Source organism: Prionailurus viverrinus, chromosome D2, assembly GCF_022837055.1.
Source record: "Prionailurus viverrinus isolate Anna chromosome D2, UM_Priviv_1.0, whole genome shotgun sequence".
NCBI lineage: Eukaryota > Metazoa > Chordata > Mammalia > Carnivora > Felidae > Prionailurus > Prionailurus viverrinus.
The window spans coordinates 75,149,186-75,165,912 of NC_062571.1; the positions used below are offsets into that span (position 1 = coordinate 75,149,186).

A 16,727-nucleotide genomic window follows, 5' to 3' on the forward strand; every position below is an offset into this window, starting at 1 on the left:
AGGCGTCCTAAGTACTTTTCAAAGGCAAGAAGGACTCACGTACAAATGCGTACATTCTACAGTCTTCTCTGCAGTAAGAAATTATGACAACCAGTGGTGCCCGGGGGGCTCAGTCGTTTGAGCGGCCGACTTCGGCCCAGGTCACCATCTCATGGCTCTTGAGTTCGAGCCCCGCGTCAGGCTCTGTGCTGACAGCTCGGAGCCTGGAGCCTGCTTCGGATTCGGTGTCTCCCTCTCTCTCTCTGCCCCCTCCCCCCTCTTGCGCTCTGTGTGTGTGTGCCTCTCTCTCTCTCAAAAATAAACAAACATTAAAAAATTGTTTTAATAAAAAAAATAAAGGAAATTATGACAACTGAATTAAGATTAGACACTTTAATCAACTATAATAAATCAATACTTATATATTATATAAAATTCTGATTCATGCATCAGATTACATAAATTATACAGCTGTCACGTATGCAATGCTTACAGACTTTTGAGTTTGTACCTGCAAAAAAATGTATACAAGTTTCCAGAGCTTTTTACTTAAGTGTAATACTCATCAGTTATAAATAATGCTTTTATCTTTCAAATACCTGCTAAATATATACACTTACAGATCTGCAGCATTTTTTTTTTTGTACCTCGAAAAACGAACCACCTGGGAGCTTCAAGGATTAATGAGTCCAATGTATCGTTTTTTTTTACAGACTTCCATTCCATCGTAAGAGTGGAAAATGTCAATGTCGACATAGGAAATAAATGAAATAAAACGTCAACTCTAGTTTAATGCTCGAAAGCTTCTACACTTCCTATTAAATACATCAGAAAACCCTTCATATGCAGATTAATTAGTTAAGGTGCTACCTATTGCATATTAAATACTTCCAATGATTGCATCTGGATTATTCAGGTTATAAAGCTGTGGAAACGGGGGCCTGCGATGTGTGCTGACAGACCCCTACATCTCCATAAACCGGCGGCACCGTGGTCCTCTACCTCCTACTTCAAAGACGTCAAGTGAATGAGCATGCTTTATGCGCACGCACACACACACGACCCCTAGCATATCTAGAAGACACGTGAACACACGGACAGCAAAAAGTTTCGGCTGGATTTACAAATCCAAGGTAGGGTGCTTCTCCTAAAAAGGCTACAGAGGGAAAATAACAAGCTCCAGTGTAACAATGACTAGATACATTGAAGACAGCAGTTTTTTAGTTTCTGTCTTAAGATTCTCCTTGCTAAACAATAAGCACTCTGATGGGGGTGGGAGGCAGGAGGGAGGCGAGGCTGGAGGAAAAGGTGATGGACGGATGTGAGGAAAGCAAGTCTGTCACTAATGCGCTGAGTTTTACTTAGGGGTCCATTCATGAAATCCTTCTCAATACGAGGCAACATCTTCACAGCTGGAAAATTACAAGTAAATCTTCATTTACTGCCAAAAGCAATATACGTAGCTGTGCATAATCTATGGATAATATGACGTTCCCGGGAGGACGGCAAACTAGGCTCAATGTAGAATACAGCGGCACGAAGAAATATCTAAACGTTTTCGTGAACGGGTGACGTGTCACTTTATATACATTTCCCAGGTCTGACCCTGGTATTCAGAAAACGAAACCTGACGCATGGGATGGTAGGACAGACAGCGTGTTCAACTTTCAAAGCCAAATTTTGGAACTGGAAGGGAGCCAACTGTAAAACACGGTTATGAAAATAATAGCAGAAATACTTTTATCGGTAACAGAAGTACGTTCGCCGAAGATAGGTTTAGGATAGATACCCATTCTGGGATTTCAGGAAATTCTCTCACAGTGGGAATGCCCTACCGCATGCAGTTTTCAGCATAAAAGCAAAAGTAAAATCTGTTTATAAAGTCTATTGTGCTGTGCATTATTTAATGAGCACACGTATTTTATTTCTATTTCTACGCTACTAACAAAATACACCATTGGAATGCTTAAAAGTCACATTTTGGAGAAATTAACTAAAGGTGATCTTGATGGCCTTTTTCCTACAACATTAGAAACTAAAACTACTCTGTTTGCACTTCTGTCCAAACACGGAAACACTGATGTGTTTACTTGGGAACTCATTTTTACTTTTTGACTTTAGCATATTGTAGTGACCAATTACGAAAACATACAAGAAGTTGTACTCTGGGTCACGAGTGGAAGTTCGTAAACACTGGAACGACACTTAGACCCAAATGCTGACAATCAGCCATGACAAGTGCTGATTCAGTTTTCAATACAAGTCTTGTCTTAGATTTAAAAACAAAAGTATCGATTCAGTTATAATCAAATCATTCACATCTGATTGGTCTAATCCTTAACAGTTTCGTATTGGCAAAGAATCTCTCCTCAAAAGTAAATTTCCTCATAAAAAGAGCAGTATGTGAGTAATACTTTTTAATGAACTCGATTTACATAAAACATATCCCCAATACGAAACTGACATCTTTTGGCCAAAGCATATTGAAATATCGGCAGATAATCTATCACAATACTGCAAACACATGGACTTTAGTATTTTAAAAAGTCTAAGAAGAGCTTCGGTTGTACTAACATCAGAAAAAAAATGCTGAAAGTTTTGTAATATTTAATAAAATGTTAACTGAAAGTGGCACCGTGTTAAAAAAAAATGACTCAGACCTCAAATGGGAAAATAAAATACTAATAAACCAAATTCTGAGGGTCATTACAGAAATTTATAAGTGGGGAAAAAAAGGTTGGTGGAAGTTATTTTTCCTTCTCCATTTCTTCACTTAAAAAGTTACTTAATTTTTGAAAAAAGGAAAAAAAATCCTAATTTTTTGTATGTAGGAGAAGTTCTCAGAATTTCCAAATGTATGCTCTCATAGGAAAACTAAAGAGTCAGCTAACACAAATAAGCAATTTTAGCTTATGAATCTAAACTTGGCCAAGTATTATCTGATTCAGAGTATTAAAATGAGCCAAACTCTTCTCTCTGCGTTGCATTGAACTTTCAATGGAGTCTTCATAGAGATAAATATTAGACAAAAATGAGGTTCATTAAAAGACTGCAGAATAGATGTCTCCAGAGACAAGCAAACTTTCCCATTTGAAAACTGGAGACACAGATTCAGTGTTTCGTAATTTATTTTAGATTTTTACGGGAAAAAATTAGCAGATGCTTAGCGATATTTTTAGACCACTGTTTTCCACTGTAAATTTCAGGCTAATTTCGTACAGATATATCAAGATAATTCTTGGAAGTATTGGCATTTGGGGGGAACTGACTTAAGAAAAGGGCCAACATATAATTCTGTGATAAACCAGTTCTTAAGGGCAGATGTAGAACTGTGTCCAGGGCCACGCTAGTGAAGGTCTGTTCCAACGATTCACTCGTCCTTCGGTGACTCTTCTTCTGGTTCAAGACCCAAATGCAACCATCTGTTCTATTATTTACGTAACTTGAAACTAAGCCTAATTCATTCCTCGAATTTGCTCGTTGCTTTGGGTTATCAGGCATCAGACGATCACCTCCTTTTTTCCCTCAGAATGATTTTCAGATCTAACTTCCTAATATCTTTCGGGCTAGTGATCTAAAGGCATTCAGAATCTCAACGAAACAGATGACCTTAGCTTCTCTTGGACTTAAACGAAACTCAAACGCGAAGACAAGTTACTCTCCTGAAGCTAATCAAGTTTCCTAAAATAGGTCATGCTTCAAAAAACTACAAAAACAAAAACAAAAACAAAACTCACAAAACTTTGGATCATTCCTTTCAGAAAAAGAGCAACATCTGATACCGGAATAACACAGGGGAGCAGCTCTGTGAAACCAAGGTTCACAAAGTCAAGAGCGATCTGAAGCAGCTTCCCGGTAACAAACCGTACGTGATACGGTAGCGATGACGATTTTGTTTTGCATCGAGAGAGCACACATAGATCTTCACATTGAGAAATTGGTATCTTAATTTTAGAGGCAACCAGTTGTTCTTAAACGTTTTAAAAACACATGTATATATGAGGTATATGCATGTATTTTATACACAAAGATACATGAACATATATTCATGTACACATACGGATGCATATAAAATAGGAACTCTTTTTTGAGTGTTTACAATGAACGGTATTCCTGCAGCTAAATGTGTCTACAAACCGACTTCTGAGAAACCGGCCACGGCGTCGATTCTGCTTTAGGAGAAATCTATTCCTGAGGAATCACGAGTCGTGAACTTCCGAAGCTGCCCCTAGGCCTATGGCAGGTTCGTGGGCGACACCAGCACCTAAGTGAAGCCGAAGGAACTGCTTATTCATGGAGAATCTGGCCCCTTTTCACTTTAAAAGTGTAAATAATTTAGCTCACTTCACAGGTCACTCTTGAGAGTCCCTGCTAGTGTTTACACGGGACGTAGTTTTTCGCAATGAAGGCGAGTATGTAACGAAGCCTGACCATGTGGTTTCTCGCAGTACCGAGATTTCCTTCTTCCTTTGTCTCTTTTCTTCTTGCCCCTAACGCAAGCACAGTACGACTGGCTTATTAACTGTTGGCGAACTTGCCAGCTTTCCGGGACGGTTCGTATGGCACTCTGAGGATACTGGGCGTCTCCTCCATGACCCTTACGAGGAGGTTGTCGATGTAGTCCTCGAGTTCCCGGATGTGCGTGTCTTTCCTCCTGAGGAGCTCTTTGTGCTTCACCAGCTCCTGTAGGACCTCCTCGTAGGTCAGACCACGATACCCTGCGGTGGCATCAAAAGGGTTGCTGTCCTGGAACAGGAGAAAGGTGGTCATTTCAGCAGACAGAACATGGCCAGGGGGAGGGGGCGGCAAGGTAAGAATTAATCTGGAACTTCAACTTTTGGGTTTTCAAACCCCGATGTGTCCTTGGCTAGAACCAATGTGACGTTCAGAGTGGCTAGCCAGTCCTGAGGCAAGAACTAGGGCGGACACACCAAAGCCTCGATTGTAATTCTAAATCTTTCTAGAACGGTTCCTTACGTTGTGGACAGTGTCCTAATAGACGAAATTGACCACACAATTTAGGATTAAGAGATAAAATGCTCTACCACAAACATAATTAAAATAGACAAAGACTAAAGATCTCTAAGATTTGACTTGGAAAAACTCGGAGTAGCTATGGAAAAGTATACATTTGCACAATAGCTTAGCCCTCATGAACTGCTTCTACTGAACTGTGGTTTAATGCTATGACTTTGGCTTTTTACTGAAGATGGTTTCAAAAAGCAGCCGTATCAAATCTGCTTCTCCAATTTGCTGTAAAAAGTTCAAGTCGTTCAGAATTAAACCAATGAGCAGCCTTGAAAGAAGTAATTACCCATGGGAGTAATTTCTGCTTTAATGGAGAGGCAAACAAAGCTTTTTCTCCCCTCAGTAACTGGTCTATTTCCTCCTCCTAGGACTACTACCCACATAACTCATTTCCCTTTTTGCCCTGGTTATTAGGAAACTCAGAGTTCAACTACAATCATGCTAACTAACACTTAGGATTAGTGGATCTGTGTTCTCTCATTCACTCATTTACTTATTTTGCTAACTTTATCCTACTGATGAATGATATCCTATTGATGAACACAAAAATAATAAAACAGAGAAAGACATGGATTTGACCTTTATTACAAAGCATTCTAATATTAAAAGGAAAACATCTGTCATAAATTTAATCAAAACAGCACTGGAACATCACCTATGGTGTGGAGTATTTAGATTTTTCATTATAGTATATGTGTATATATGCAATATGTATATATGTCCAAATATAAAGTAACAACTTTTATGCCTTTTTTACACAGTTCTGTCCTTAATCAACAACTTAAAAAAGGTTTTTATCACTTTCTTTCAAAACATTTCCATTTGGCTTGAAGGGAAAAAAAAAACCCTGTAATACTGAGGAAACGGGTCTAGCTCTTAAGGACTAACTGATCTAATCTATCCAGTGGAGGGTAGAGAACGGGGACTGCTGGGTAAATGCAGAAAGGCCTTTGACTCTTTTTTCTCTCCACTGGGTTAAATTTGTCTTTAGTCCTTTTTCAGGATCTACTTTAATTTGATATGTGTCTGGTGCTCATGAGGAAAGTCAAAGTGTAACTTTTTATCCCCTCCTCCCCCCTCCCCCCCCCCCCCCCCCCCCCCCCCCCCCCCGGCACCTTGACTTTGCTGTCCGGAGAAACACCTGAAGTACAGATGCCCATTTGATGCTTAGGTTATCAAAGTCACTCCCTTCTCAAGGATAAAGGAAAAATTCAGGACCCAAAACTGGTCCAACGCCATGGGCATCTGAAGCAGTGCACTCTGCTCGTTTAAAGGAGGAAACGTGATTCAAGGCATAAGGGTCAAGAGTAGGTAATCCGTGGAGAACAGCTGGAAAATAAGGTTTCAGGACAGAGTGCCAAGAGGCTGAAATGGTAGGTTCCGACAGACTGTCAAGGATGCCGGATGTTATTATTAAGGACTTTTGAGACTTACTGCAATGGTGAGGAAGCCATGGAAGGTTTCTACACAGAGGCAGAGTATGATTAAAGCGAAGTTCTAGGAAAATTAAAATGGGAGCAGTGGGTAGGATCATTTGGAGGAGCTTAGTTGTAAAGCTACTGAATGAAACATTAAAGACAAGTAATAAAAGCCTCCAACAGATTAGCAGAAAGGACAGAGCGGATGCTAACGGAAAAGTGAGCTTCCATTCCATAAGATTATATTTAAAACAACTCATTTTAGCACTAGAAACTGGGAGCAGATACAACTTTATGAGTCATATTACCTTTGTCCCTAAAAACATTTAAGAATATTACTTCACAACAACTCTGGAGAGAAGTGTTGGTTTACTTTTTATTCTCTTCTCTCTCAATCTTTTGTAATAATAAGACTATACACACACACACACACACACACACACACACACACACACACACAGACTCACATGTTTACTAACTTACATAACTGGTCACGAGCAGTTTAGAGATATAAAACTTATAATTTCCTAACCACATTCTTGTTAAACATTTATTACATTAAGCAGATTTCTAAAGAAAAGATAAGCTACAGTAGTACTCAATACTGAGGTAAGTATATTTTTAAAATGTCTTAAAAATAAGCTAACCTTTCTTACTATAACCTAAGTAATTCTGCATAGATTTGAGACAGATACCAGCCTAGGCCTCACTTCCCTTATCTGATAAATGAGATGTTCTCCATGGTTCCTTTCAATTCTAAGATTTCCTGGTCTACAAAGCAATTTTTTTCTGAACTCCATTTTTAAAAAAGTAGCGACATCCAACTCATGTGACTTCATTTATCTAATGAAACATTTACCGAAAAACAGAGTTCTTGTGCGAACTGCAGGGGTTAATGAAATTGCACTAAATGGGGTTCATTACTGCCGAGTTGACTGTTTTATGTGTTTTCTTAGTTTAACATAATAACAGCGTCAGCCTGAGTCTCTCTAATCTTAATCAAATTACACATATATGAACTGATTCCTCCAAACTAATTAAGTGACGATACATAGTTAGGAAATCATTCAGATGGTTATATTTACCACCACACCAGGACTATCAGATCATGTAATGGAAATCGTTTTTAAACATTTCTGTGAAGACAATGAGGATGAAGAACATGCCGAAGAATCCTTATTTTGACATGGGTAGTTTACATGAAAGCCATGATATGAATCGATCTAACAATTTAATCTCTCAAAACAATTACCATAAATACTGCTCAACGCTTTAAAGCCATAATCTGGCGTAGAAAAGCCACTATTTGGCTTATTTTCCCCCCCCTCCCGACCATCTAATACTTATATATAGACAGATTTCCTGGAAATACATTTCTGGCCTTCTCAATAAATTTTCCATTTGTCCTTTTATGTGAAAATTTCCCCCCAAATTTCTGCATTGAGTTTCTAGGCAGGAAAACATCTTAGGAACACATGTACTATAAACTATATTCTGGAAAAGAATATAAAATAATTAAAAACAGTTTTGTGCTTAGTTCCAGGTTTCATCCCACAGTTGAAAGCCAGTTAACCCTTCTAATTTTAGGCATCAGATGCTTGCACTGACTGACCTATTCAGTGAATACATATAGATGTCTCCTTCTGTTCGTTGATACAATTCCCAACAAAATAATACAGACTAATATTAACACATACAACAGGGAATGGAGTTATTTGCTGGTTACAAAAGTTCTTTGGCTTGAAGAGGAAAACTCTCAGGCAAATATAAAAATGAATTATTTTTCCAAAAGATATTTCTAACACTGTTCTCAGAAGAACTTCTAAAACTGAGAAACCTCCAAACTGGTGGAGACTCAAATAACCCCAGCAGGGCTCCTAGGTACTCAGTATTTATTCCTCCAGCACTCCGTACAGACAGCACGTATGTTTTTAAGCTGTCTTCTTGTATTGAAATTTAACGTAAATTTGTCTTCTCTCTTCCCCTCTCACGACCCATCCTTTGTCATCCCCACGGGACTTCGGTTCAAAACTTCCTTACGCAGATATCAGACAGTGGGGATGGGGTGAGAGGACAGCAGAATCGTGACGTGAAGTTTTCCAATCGGAATTTTAAGTAACACGGTTGTACGAAAGACTTTTGAGAATTACCAGGGAGCTGTTTTTACTTCACACGTAGCCTAGCCTTTTACACCGGGAAATGTATATTTTTTGCAATATTGAAATTTAAACAAAAGCAAATTATCAGGACTCAAAATAACTGGAGGTTTCAAGAGAGGTTGTCCTGGCAACCAAATATTGGTGGGGCACTAACTGCCATCCAAGGCGGCCAGGGGAAAGAGACAGAAAGATGAAGGCTTGGCATTCTCTGATCTTCTCATTATTGTTCTAATGAGGAACTTTGCTCTGGGAATATCATCTCAGCTACTTTCACATCTTTTGTCCGACTGCCTTCACCTCCCTTTCAGTTCTTAATTAGGCCTTAAAGAGCTCGCGCTGCCCTTTCAACTGGCTACTGCTCCTGTTTAAACACTGCGCTTTCACAGACAGGTGTTGGCACCAGCATGGAAGACATACAAACTTAATTACAAAATACTAGGCCCAGAAGGGGAAAAAATAACTTGGGGGATGGCTCTTATTGGAGAACTTAATGTAAATTACTTCAAACATCTTATAATCTTCAACAGAAGAATTGTTCAAATGCTTTCCCTCAATAACGATCCGGAGAAGGATGAGCTTTCTCCTCTTAATTGCATCCTGCGGTAAATTAACAACACCTAGTAATCCTTCAACTGTCATTTAGAAGAGTTAGTATTCCAGGGGAAAAGAATCGCACATCAAGGATTCTTTTATCACCTTTAAATCCTTTAACTAAAACAATTTTCACATTTATATTTCTTTAAAGAATTCTAAGGATGCTTTTACGGCAATAAATCACAAGATTGGGAAAAGTACATTTACAAGCACACAGAAATTGTAATTAAGGTTACTTAATAAACAATAGCTGCACATTAAATCGATTTTTTGATGTTGCATTTTGTTTGAGATTAAGTAACCGCCTGATAGAATTCATTTTACTATCTGATCAAAGGCTGACTTCATATATTCTGACATTTCTCGCCAGACTGCCATATTATAAAGACTCGAGTATTTATGAAACATCAAAACTTATAAATCATTTACATAAAACAGCAAAAATGCAGTACAAAGTCCTCTGCTTCTATAATGTTTTCTATAATTTTAAATACAAATAACTACATTTAGAACGGTCTATACACCACACCAGTTTCTTCTAGGCATATCACATCATAGAAAATTGCGATATGTTATTGCTTTAAAAAATTCTTACTATACATCTGGATCACACACATTAAGGACAGATGGTTCCAACAGCAACCACCAGCCTCTTGGAATAAAGGCTCTATTTCTGTTATTCAGTGGGAATCCAGTTTTCTACCGAGAACATGTGCCCATATTTTTGTACAGTAACTTACTCTCTAGATTTTAATGCTTTTAGAATCGACTGAAGATGCAGTGAACTCTGAACAGAGATCCAAACCTGGACTTCAAACACAATAAAATGAAGTTAAGATATCTGAATGATCCTTGCAAAATGTGAGTTACATTTAGATGGTTGCTTCCAAGCCTGTTAATATATTTGGTTTTGTTCTAAGAAGGTAAGTGTCCTAAAGGTTCTTTCAAAGACTCTCCCGGTTACCTCGATCTCTTGCCAAGACGCTTTTCCTATTGTTGGAAGTTAACAGGCCGTTTTATTCTTTCTTCGATCTTTGTCACAACAACAAAAAACGTCCATTTTCTCCCCACGCTCTCATTTCATAACCGTGATGTTGACCTTGACCTACAGCTTTCACATTAATTTTAAAAGTCTGTAAACAAAATGTGTAGATTCTAAATTGGCTTCAGTTATGTCTCTAATACTGCTTGAATCTCTACACATCATAAAGTCACGCCCTATCGTACGTTAAAGACTGAGTTTGAATTTTGCTTTTCTTCTTTCTCCCCAGATGACCACATTAAGCTATAATCCAAAGGTAACTGAGGGGTTCAGGATGAAGGCTTTTTCAAAAATGTACGCCAGGCAGAAGGTCAGTTTGTGGTTTCTTTTCTGATGATGCACTAACCCCCCCCCCCCCCCCCTCGGCCAACTTACCGGGATTTTCCTGAGGTCCTCATTGCTTGTTGGATTCATATGAAAACTAAGTAACAAAAGACAAACATCCACGTTAAAAGCATATCACACAGTCTGCAGTGGTTGAGGAAACAAAAACATAACGTTTCTAACCCACTCTGCAAGAACAATTTCTAAAGTCCTAATTTACTTGGACGAATGAAACCTAATCCAGGATGTAGAAGAAAGACAGTATTTACTCAACATCCTAAAGTATCTATAATTTTAAACTTTAGAGGAAAACCCTCCAGGTATTATCAGAACTGGAGAACTATATATAAATAGATACAGTTTCTAAACATCTTTAAACATAAGCGATTTTACCCAGCGGGACAGTTTATAAACCTGAATTTTATAACTTACTCATTTTACATACATGCACTCACCTCAAGCCTTGTACTATAAACTATGGAGAATTCAATAAATGCACGTTGGAAAGACTGGAGAATACATGAGTTAAAGCAATCTTTTAAAAACATTATACAGGTATTAGAAAAATTAACTTTTATACACTATCCTCTCAATGAGAACGGAGTCAGAGTCGTACGAACGAGTTCCATCATTAATGTGACTTCCAAGCAACTGGCCTTCAAAATTTAAATACCCAAATGGACCCAAACAAAAGGTGTTTTTCTTCCATGCAGAGCGTAAGAGAACGTCACAGCTGAATGCTATAATCATTTTCTTCTTTGAAACATGTCCATTAGGAAGGGGCTGTGACCAAAAAGAGGCCGAACTTCAAAGCCATCTGACGAGTAAATATTTCATCATTGCCATTCAAGTTTAACTCTGACCCGGCACTTAAGAGTATTGGACATTAGAGCCTCGACAAAGCATTACCGTCCTCGGAACCTTTTTACTCCCCTTCCCCCAAACAAAAAGACTTAACTGTAAAGTATACATTTTTTTTTTTTCATTATCTGTGCTGTATCAGCCGAATAATTGGAATCCTTTGAAGAAATTCACTTTTAAAACTTTTGGCGCTGTGCACGAAAAGTCTCAGCTGGATGCGATGTCTGGAAAATCCCTACCGCTGCAGGTGCACGGCCCAAGCGGTCAATCCGCAGGGCCTCTGTGCACGTACCTGCACGGGAGAATAACTCACAAACCCGACGCTTCATCGGCTAGGACTAAGATCTGGAGTACAAGCTTCCAGAACTGATTGCTGACCTTCTCTAGCTAGAATCCCGGTGGATAAATTTGGTATTTTTCAGTAGAGCCGCGTGCCACGGCAGAGCATATTAACACACGTTTTAAATACCTACAAACGAACACGCCGTCAGCAGGCTGACGCGGCGGAGCCACTCTCTCCTTCCCTGTCTTTGTGGTGTTCTGTACGGTTCCAGACTAGAGTCAGTGGTGCCAGCAAAGCCGCAAGAGCCTGACAAAAGAGTGGCTTAAGAGAAAATACCAAAAATAAAATCCGTTATCGTACGGCACAGCTAGGCCGGGGGGGCCGTGGGAGCAGCTAACACGTGCGGTTCCCGTCCTGCCCATTTTTCGGTCCAAGGCGGCCCACGGCAGACCAGTGGGACGACTCCCTCCCGGCCGTCGCCTCACAGCACACCGCTGTCCCGAAGAGAACAAGAGACACATCCAGCTGCGTTTCCCTCCGTCCCACTGAGTCTCAAGGACAACGCGATTTACAGTCGGGGTTGCAGCACGCCTCGGTGGTTAAAGGAGAGGAGTGACCGAGGGCCCCGGAGCCAAGTGGCATCAACCCAAATCCTGATTCTGCCCTAATCTTGCCGTGTGACCCTGAGCAAGTCACTTAACGGTGCGTCGCCTGTAAAACGGGGCTGCGGACGCACCTGCACAGAGACTCCCGGAAAGACGAAGAGTTAGCAACATGGACAACACCCAGCAGAGTGACCCACAGGACGTGTTCAGCAAATTACTGAGTAAACATCTACCCAGCACTTGGACTGTGCCAGATACGATTCTAAGCACCTGACCAAAGTTAACCCATTTAATCTTTACAACCCTCAAGGTGGGTATGACTTTCATTTTCAGAATAAGGGAACGAGTCGCAGACAGGTTAGGTAACTTGAGTGTGGTCCCACGGCTGGTAAGAGAGGCGGGGTGGGGTCTCTGGTCCTCAAACCTGTCCTCTTCTCTGTGACACAGAGCCCGAGCCCTGCTCTCTGCTCACTGGGCACTGGCGGCACGGCTGAGGCCCGGAACAGGCAGGACGCGTGGATTACCCAGAAAAGAAACATCACCTCCCTTTGAGTGGGCACACGGCAGAGCCGTGGCTGGGGAGGTGGGGAGCACGCCCTTGAGAGTCCAAGCTTTCGACCACACGGAGGAAGGAGATGTCCCACCACAGCAATTAGCTGAGCAAGGCCAAAGTCAAGGGAAAAGCAGGATTCCAGATCAAGTGAAGGATGGGTTTGGCAGAGAGAGAGGGCTCCGAAGACAGACACCGTGGGGCCTGGGGCTGGGCGACAGCGGTGCCTTGGCAGGACACTGAAGAGACCGGAACGCAGGGCCGTGGGGGGGGGGGGGGGGAAGCAGTCCCTGAAGGCTTTGGGTGCAGAAGATGGGGCTCCTAGACCTGATCCGTGGAGCAACAGGCAGGGTTTTGACAATTTAAATCTTCCTTCATAAATGCCACTTAGACAATTCATGTCCCGTGGTATAATGACAGCATTACAAGAAATAATTATGACCGTACAAGTATCATAAACATTATTATGCTGATAGACATTTCATTCTGCATCTCAAGAAGAAATTACTGAACTGAGAAATACTGGTGGTGTAATTATTGTAACACAGATTTTTTGAAAGGAGACATTTAGGACCCACGTGTTACCCAAATCACGACACCACCACCACGTAATAACCAATGGCTTTAGCCTATGGAACTAAAGTGAAACCGTGGCAGTCTGAAAAATGCCCGAGAGTTCTTAGGGATGATTGCATCACAACGGTCGCAGGCTGGAAGGGAAAAGGGGGTCGTGCGCAACAATGCCGGCCGTCCCCAGGTTCCCCACTCTGGCCGAGGGCTGCGACTGTCCAGCGGCCCACAGCGCAGAGCGGAGGGACAGGGCTCTTGCACGGGGCATTGTCTGAAATCCAAAGGCACAGCCCCTCCCCTGTGGCCGGCTTTATTTTCACACACTGACGTGTCAAACACATGACAAACTCAGTCATTCACGGCTGCCTTTTTTGGATCTGTCCTTCAGGGGGAAAAAGAGTTAACTGAACTGGATTGAATCAGCTTGGTGAAAAATAAAATGTCTCTATTTATCGAAGCGTGGCACCAATTTGTGTTATCTTTCTCTTTGGACTGCTGTCCTCCTGTCAGACAAGATACCGAATAATACAGTCGGACTGCTCAACTAAGCTGTTGACAGGTTAGGGAAAATGGTGTTTTTAACCAGGTGTAGGATAAACTTAGACATGCTCCTACTGAAAAAGTCTATACGAATTTCAACTTACGATTAAAACAAACTTAATGTTAGAAATCAAAACGGAAGGAATTTGGGGGTGAGAAATAAAGAACTTTAAAGCAAATTTTAAGCTGATGAAAACATTTTCAATTCCCGTGTTCAAAAAGATTTTAAGCCAAGGAAGTATTTTACCTTAACATTCTAGCGTTCTTACGTAAAAGCTTATTTTTCACCTCGTGATATTTCCCCCATTTTAAAGAATTGGTAAACTCTGACAATTTTGAAATTAGTGCTCGAACAGATTTCAAGGAGCCATTAGTATCTCTTCCATAACATCACTTACTAATTTATTTTGAAGGTAAAATAAATACTGAGTAAGGAAATAAGTAAATTGGTGAGAACTTGAAACTGTCCTAAAATGCCTACTAGAGACTAGCCTGCCACAGACAGGCCAGAGAAGTCTACCAATCTTTACAAAGTGATCAAACCGATCACCACACAAATCACTAAGCATCTGGCAGTGATCATTTTCTTCTCTGTCCTTCATTTTCTCCACCAAATACCAACCTTGGGAGCAGGAGTATCTACGAAAGGGCAGACACTATCAAGAGCAAAAATGTATACAGGGCTTGTCAAGAGAAAGGAACGACAACAACAACAAAAACCCAGAGAAGAGCAAAGATCTACGAAAACTGATTAACTGTCTTGTTAGCATAAGACAATGGAAACCGTGTAAGTTCCTGGTTCCAGGATTTTAAATCTTTCAGTGAAAAGTCGCGTAACAATGCTTGAAGCGCTTTTGAAGGCATTTAAAAACAGGTATTATTACGTCTTCCATAACATCGCTTTCCAACCCCCATTACTGCTGAAATTATACAGCGAAATCCATTTTGGCCTACCACCTGACTCACTGTGTATTTAGTAAGTGAATTCAAGTCACCTGCAAAATCCAGGAGGTAGGTGACCCACCTGGCTGGAACGGGGGGGGGGGGTGGCAAAGAAGGAAAGGAGGGGAGTAATAACGGAGTCCCTTTTCTCAAACACCATTCAATTCCTTACTGAGGATGGGAAAGAAGAAGAACTTTAAACCATCACAGAAGAACTTCTGACAGCATTTCCAAAGGACACTATCCTGTCGATCTTCTTGATTAACTGTAAGAGTAGCGACTAGACGCCCAGGGCTCCTCCTTGGTGGCAAATGTAGTTGGGAGAGGAGTATATCCTAAGAACTACACGTGACGTGTAACACTTTTAATGAATCTGAAAAGAGGAAAAGAAAAAATGCCCCATTTACAATGAAGCAAGGGCAAAGGATAAGGTGAGCCTTACGACAACGGATACTTAAAAAAAAAATTTTTTTTTAACGTTTATTTGTTTTGAGAAAGAGAGCAAGCACGCACGGGGTAGGGGCAGAGAGAGAGGGAGAGAAGAGAGAATCCCAAGCAGGCTCTCCACGCTGTCAGCACCGAGTCCGACTCACGACCTGTGAGATCGTGACCTGAGCCGAAATCAAGAGTCGGACGCTTAACCGACTGAGCCCCCCAGGCACCCCAACAACTAGTATTTTATTGACCTTAACTGTGGTACCTACCGGGCACCCTTCAGAGCCCTTGACATGTTGACTCACTTAATCCTTGTGATGTGCTGTGTTGTTTCCGTTTACAGAAAAGGAAAGCGGCACAGAGAAGCTAAGAAGTTGACTCAAGGGAACAGAGTTACTAAGTCGAAGAGTCAGGATTCAAAGAAAAGCAGCCAAGCTCCGCCGCCCGACCTCTGGGGCCATGAACCCCGCTTCTGCCGCACAGGTGTTCTGAACTGTGAGCTCACAGAGGGCTGGTTTCGGGGAGTCCAGGGCCACTTCCCGAGGTTTCTCCCAGTCAGAGATGACTACGAAAAGCCCAAGACTCACATCGTCTTCAAGAGCCGGACAACAGGCTGAAAAGCAATAGGTTTTGGAATAACTGTGCCCACCGTTTTCAGCGTCCCCCTCCTGCTCCAGGCTGCCCCTCCCTACGCCCCAGCAGGCCGACCTCTGCACAGTGCATCATCTGGGCCGCCCTGCCCAGCGGCTTCCTGTTCCTCTCTGGTCCTGAGAGGCACCTGCAAGAGACGGGGGACAGAAAAGGGGAGGCAGGGTTTTCATTCCCCACCCCACCGCCGCCTCAAGCCGTCCCTGCTGTGCTCCAGGTTGAAGCAGTAGGTTCTCTATCAACAACCACAGATGCAGCCACAGCTGTCCCTTCACACCTGAGCACGGCAGTCCCTTCAAGACACTGCTGGTTCCTGGTGCTATCCCCTCCCTCCTCGGTGTCCTTAACCCCAGGCACCCCCCCCGGGTACCTGGTCTCTCACTAAACGTTCTTCAATGATCTGTTCTGACTGTGTCATCTGTTTCCTGCTGGGGCTCTATAGCGGACACAAGAACATACAATAAATGCCATAAACTCTTAACTTCGTAACTGAAAGTGGTTAAAGACAAAGGCTTGTCCTCTTAATCTACCAGGAAGAAAGAAAAAAGAGAGAACCAAAGAAAAACGATCTACCACAATTATTCATATGAATGATCTCCACTTCCCCTTTCCCTGCGATTTCTGGCTTCTGCTCTGTAACTACTTATTTTAACACTCTTTTCTTTCTTCCCAGAATATACACAGTCTCCCACTTTGTAAACGATAAATTCACATTTACATGCCGGCCGCAGAAAAGTTCCGGGCCTTCA

The 16,727-nt window shown here is 41.5% G+C and overlaps 1 protein-coding gene across 1 annotated transcript in view; it reads right to left on the reverse strand.

Annotated features, from left to right (window-relative positions):
• Window positions 1–357: 357 nt before the first annotated feature.
• The window catches only part of RAB11FIP2 (RAB11 family interacting protein 2), a 42,857-nt gene continuing 26,487 nt past the window's right edge, over window positions 358–16,727 (reverse strand). The window contains exons 4-5 of the mRNA XM_047824809.1: window positions 10,596–10,641; window positions 358–4,725 (exon numbers count right to left, since the gene is read on the reverse strand). Coding sequence (XP_047680765.1) covers window positions 4,498–4,725; window positions 10,596–10,641 — 274 coding nt within the window. The 3' untranslated portion in view covers window positions 358–4,497. The remainder of the gene's footprint in view (window positions 4,726–10,595; window positions 10,642–16,727) is intronic.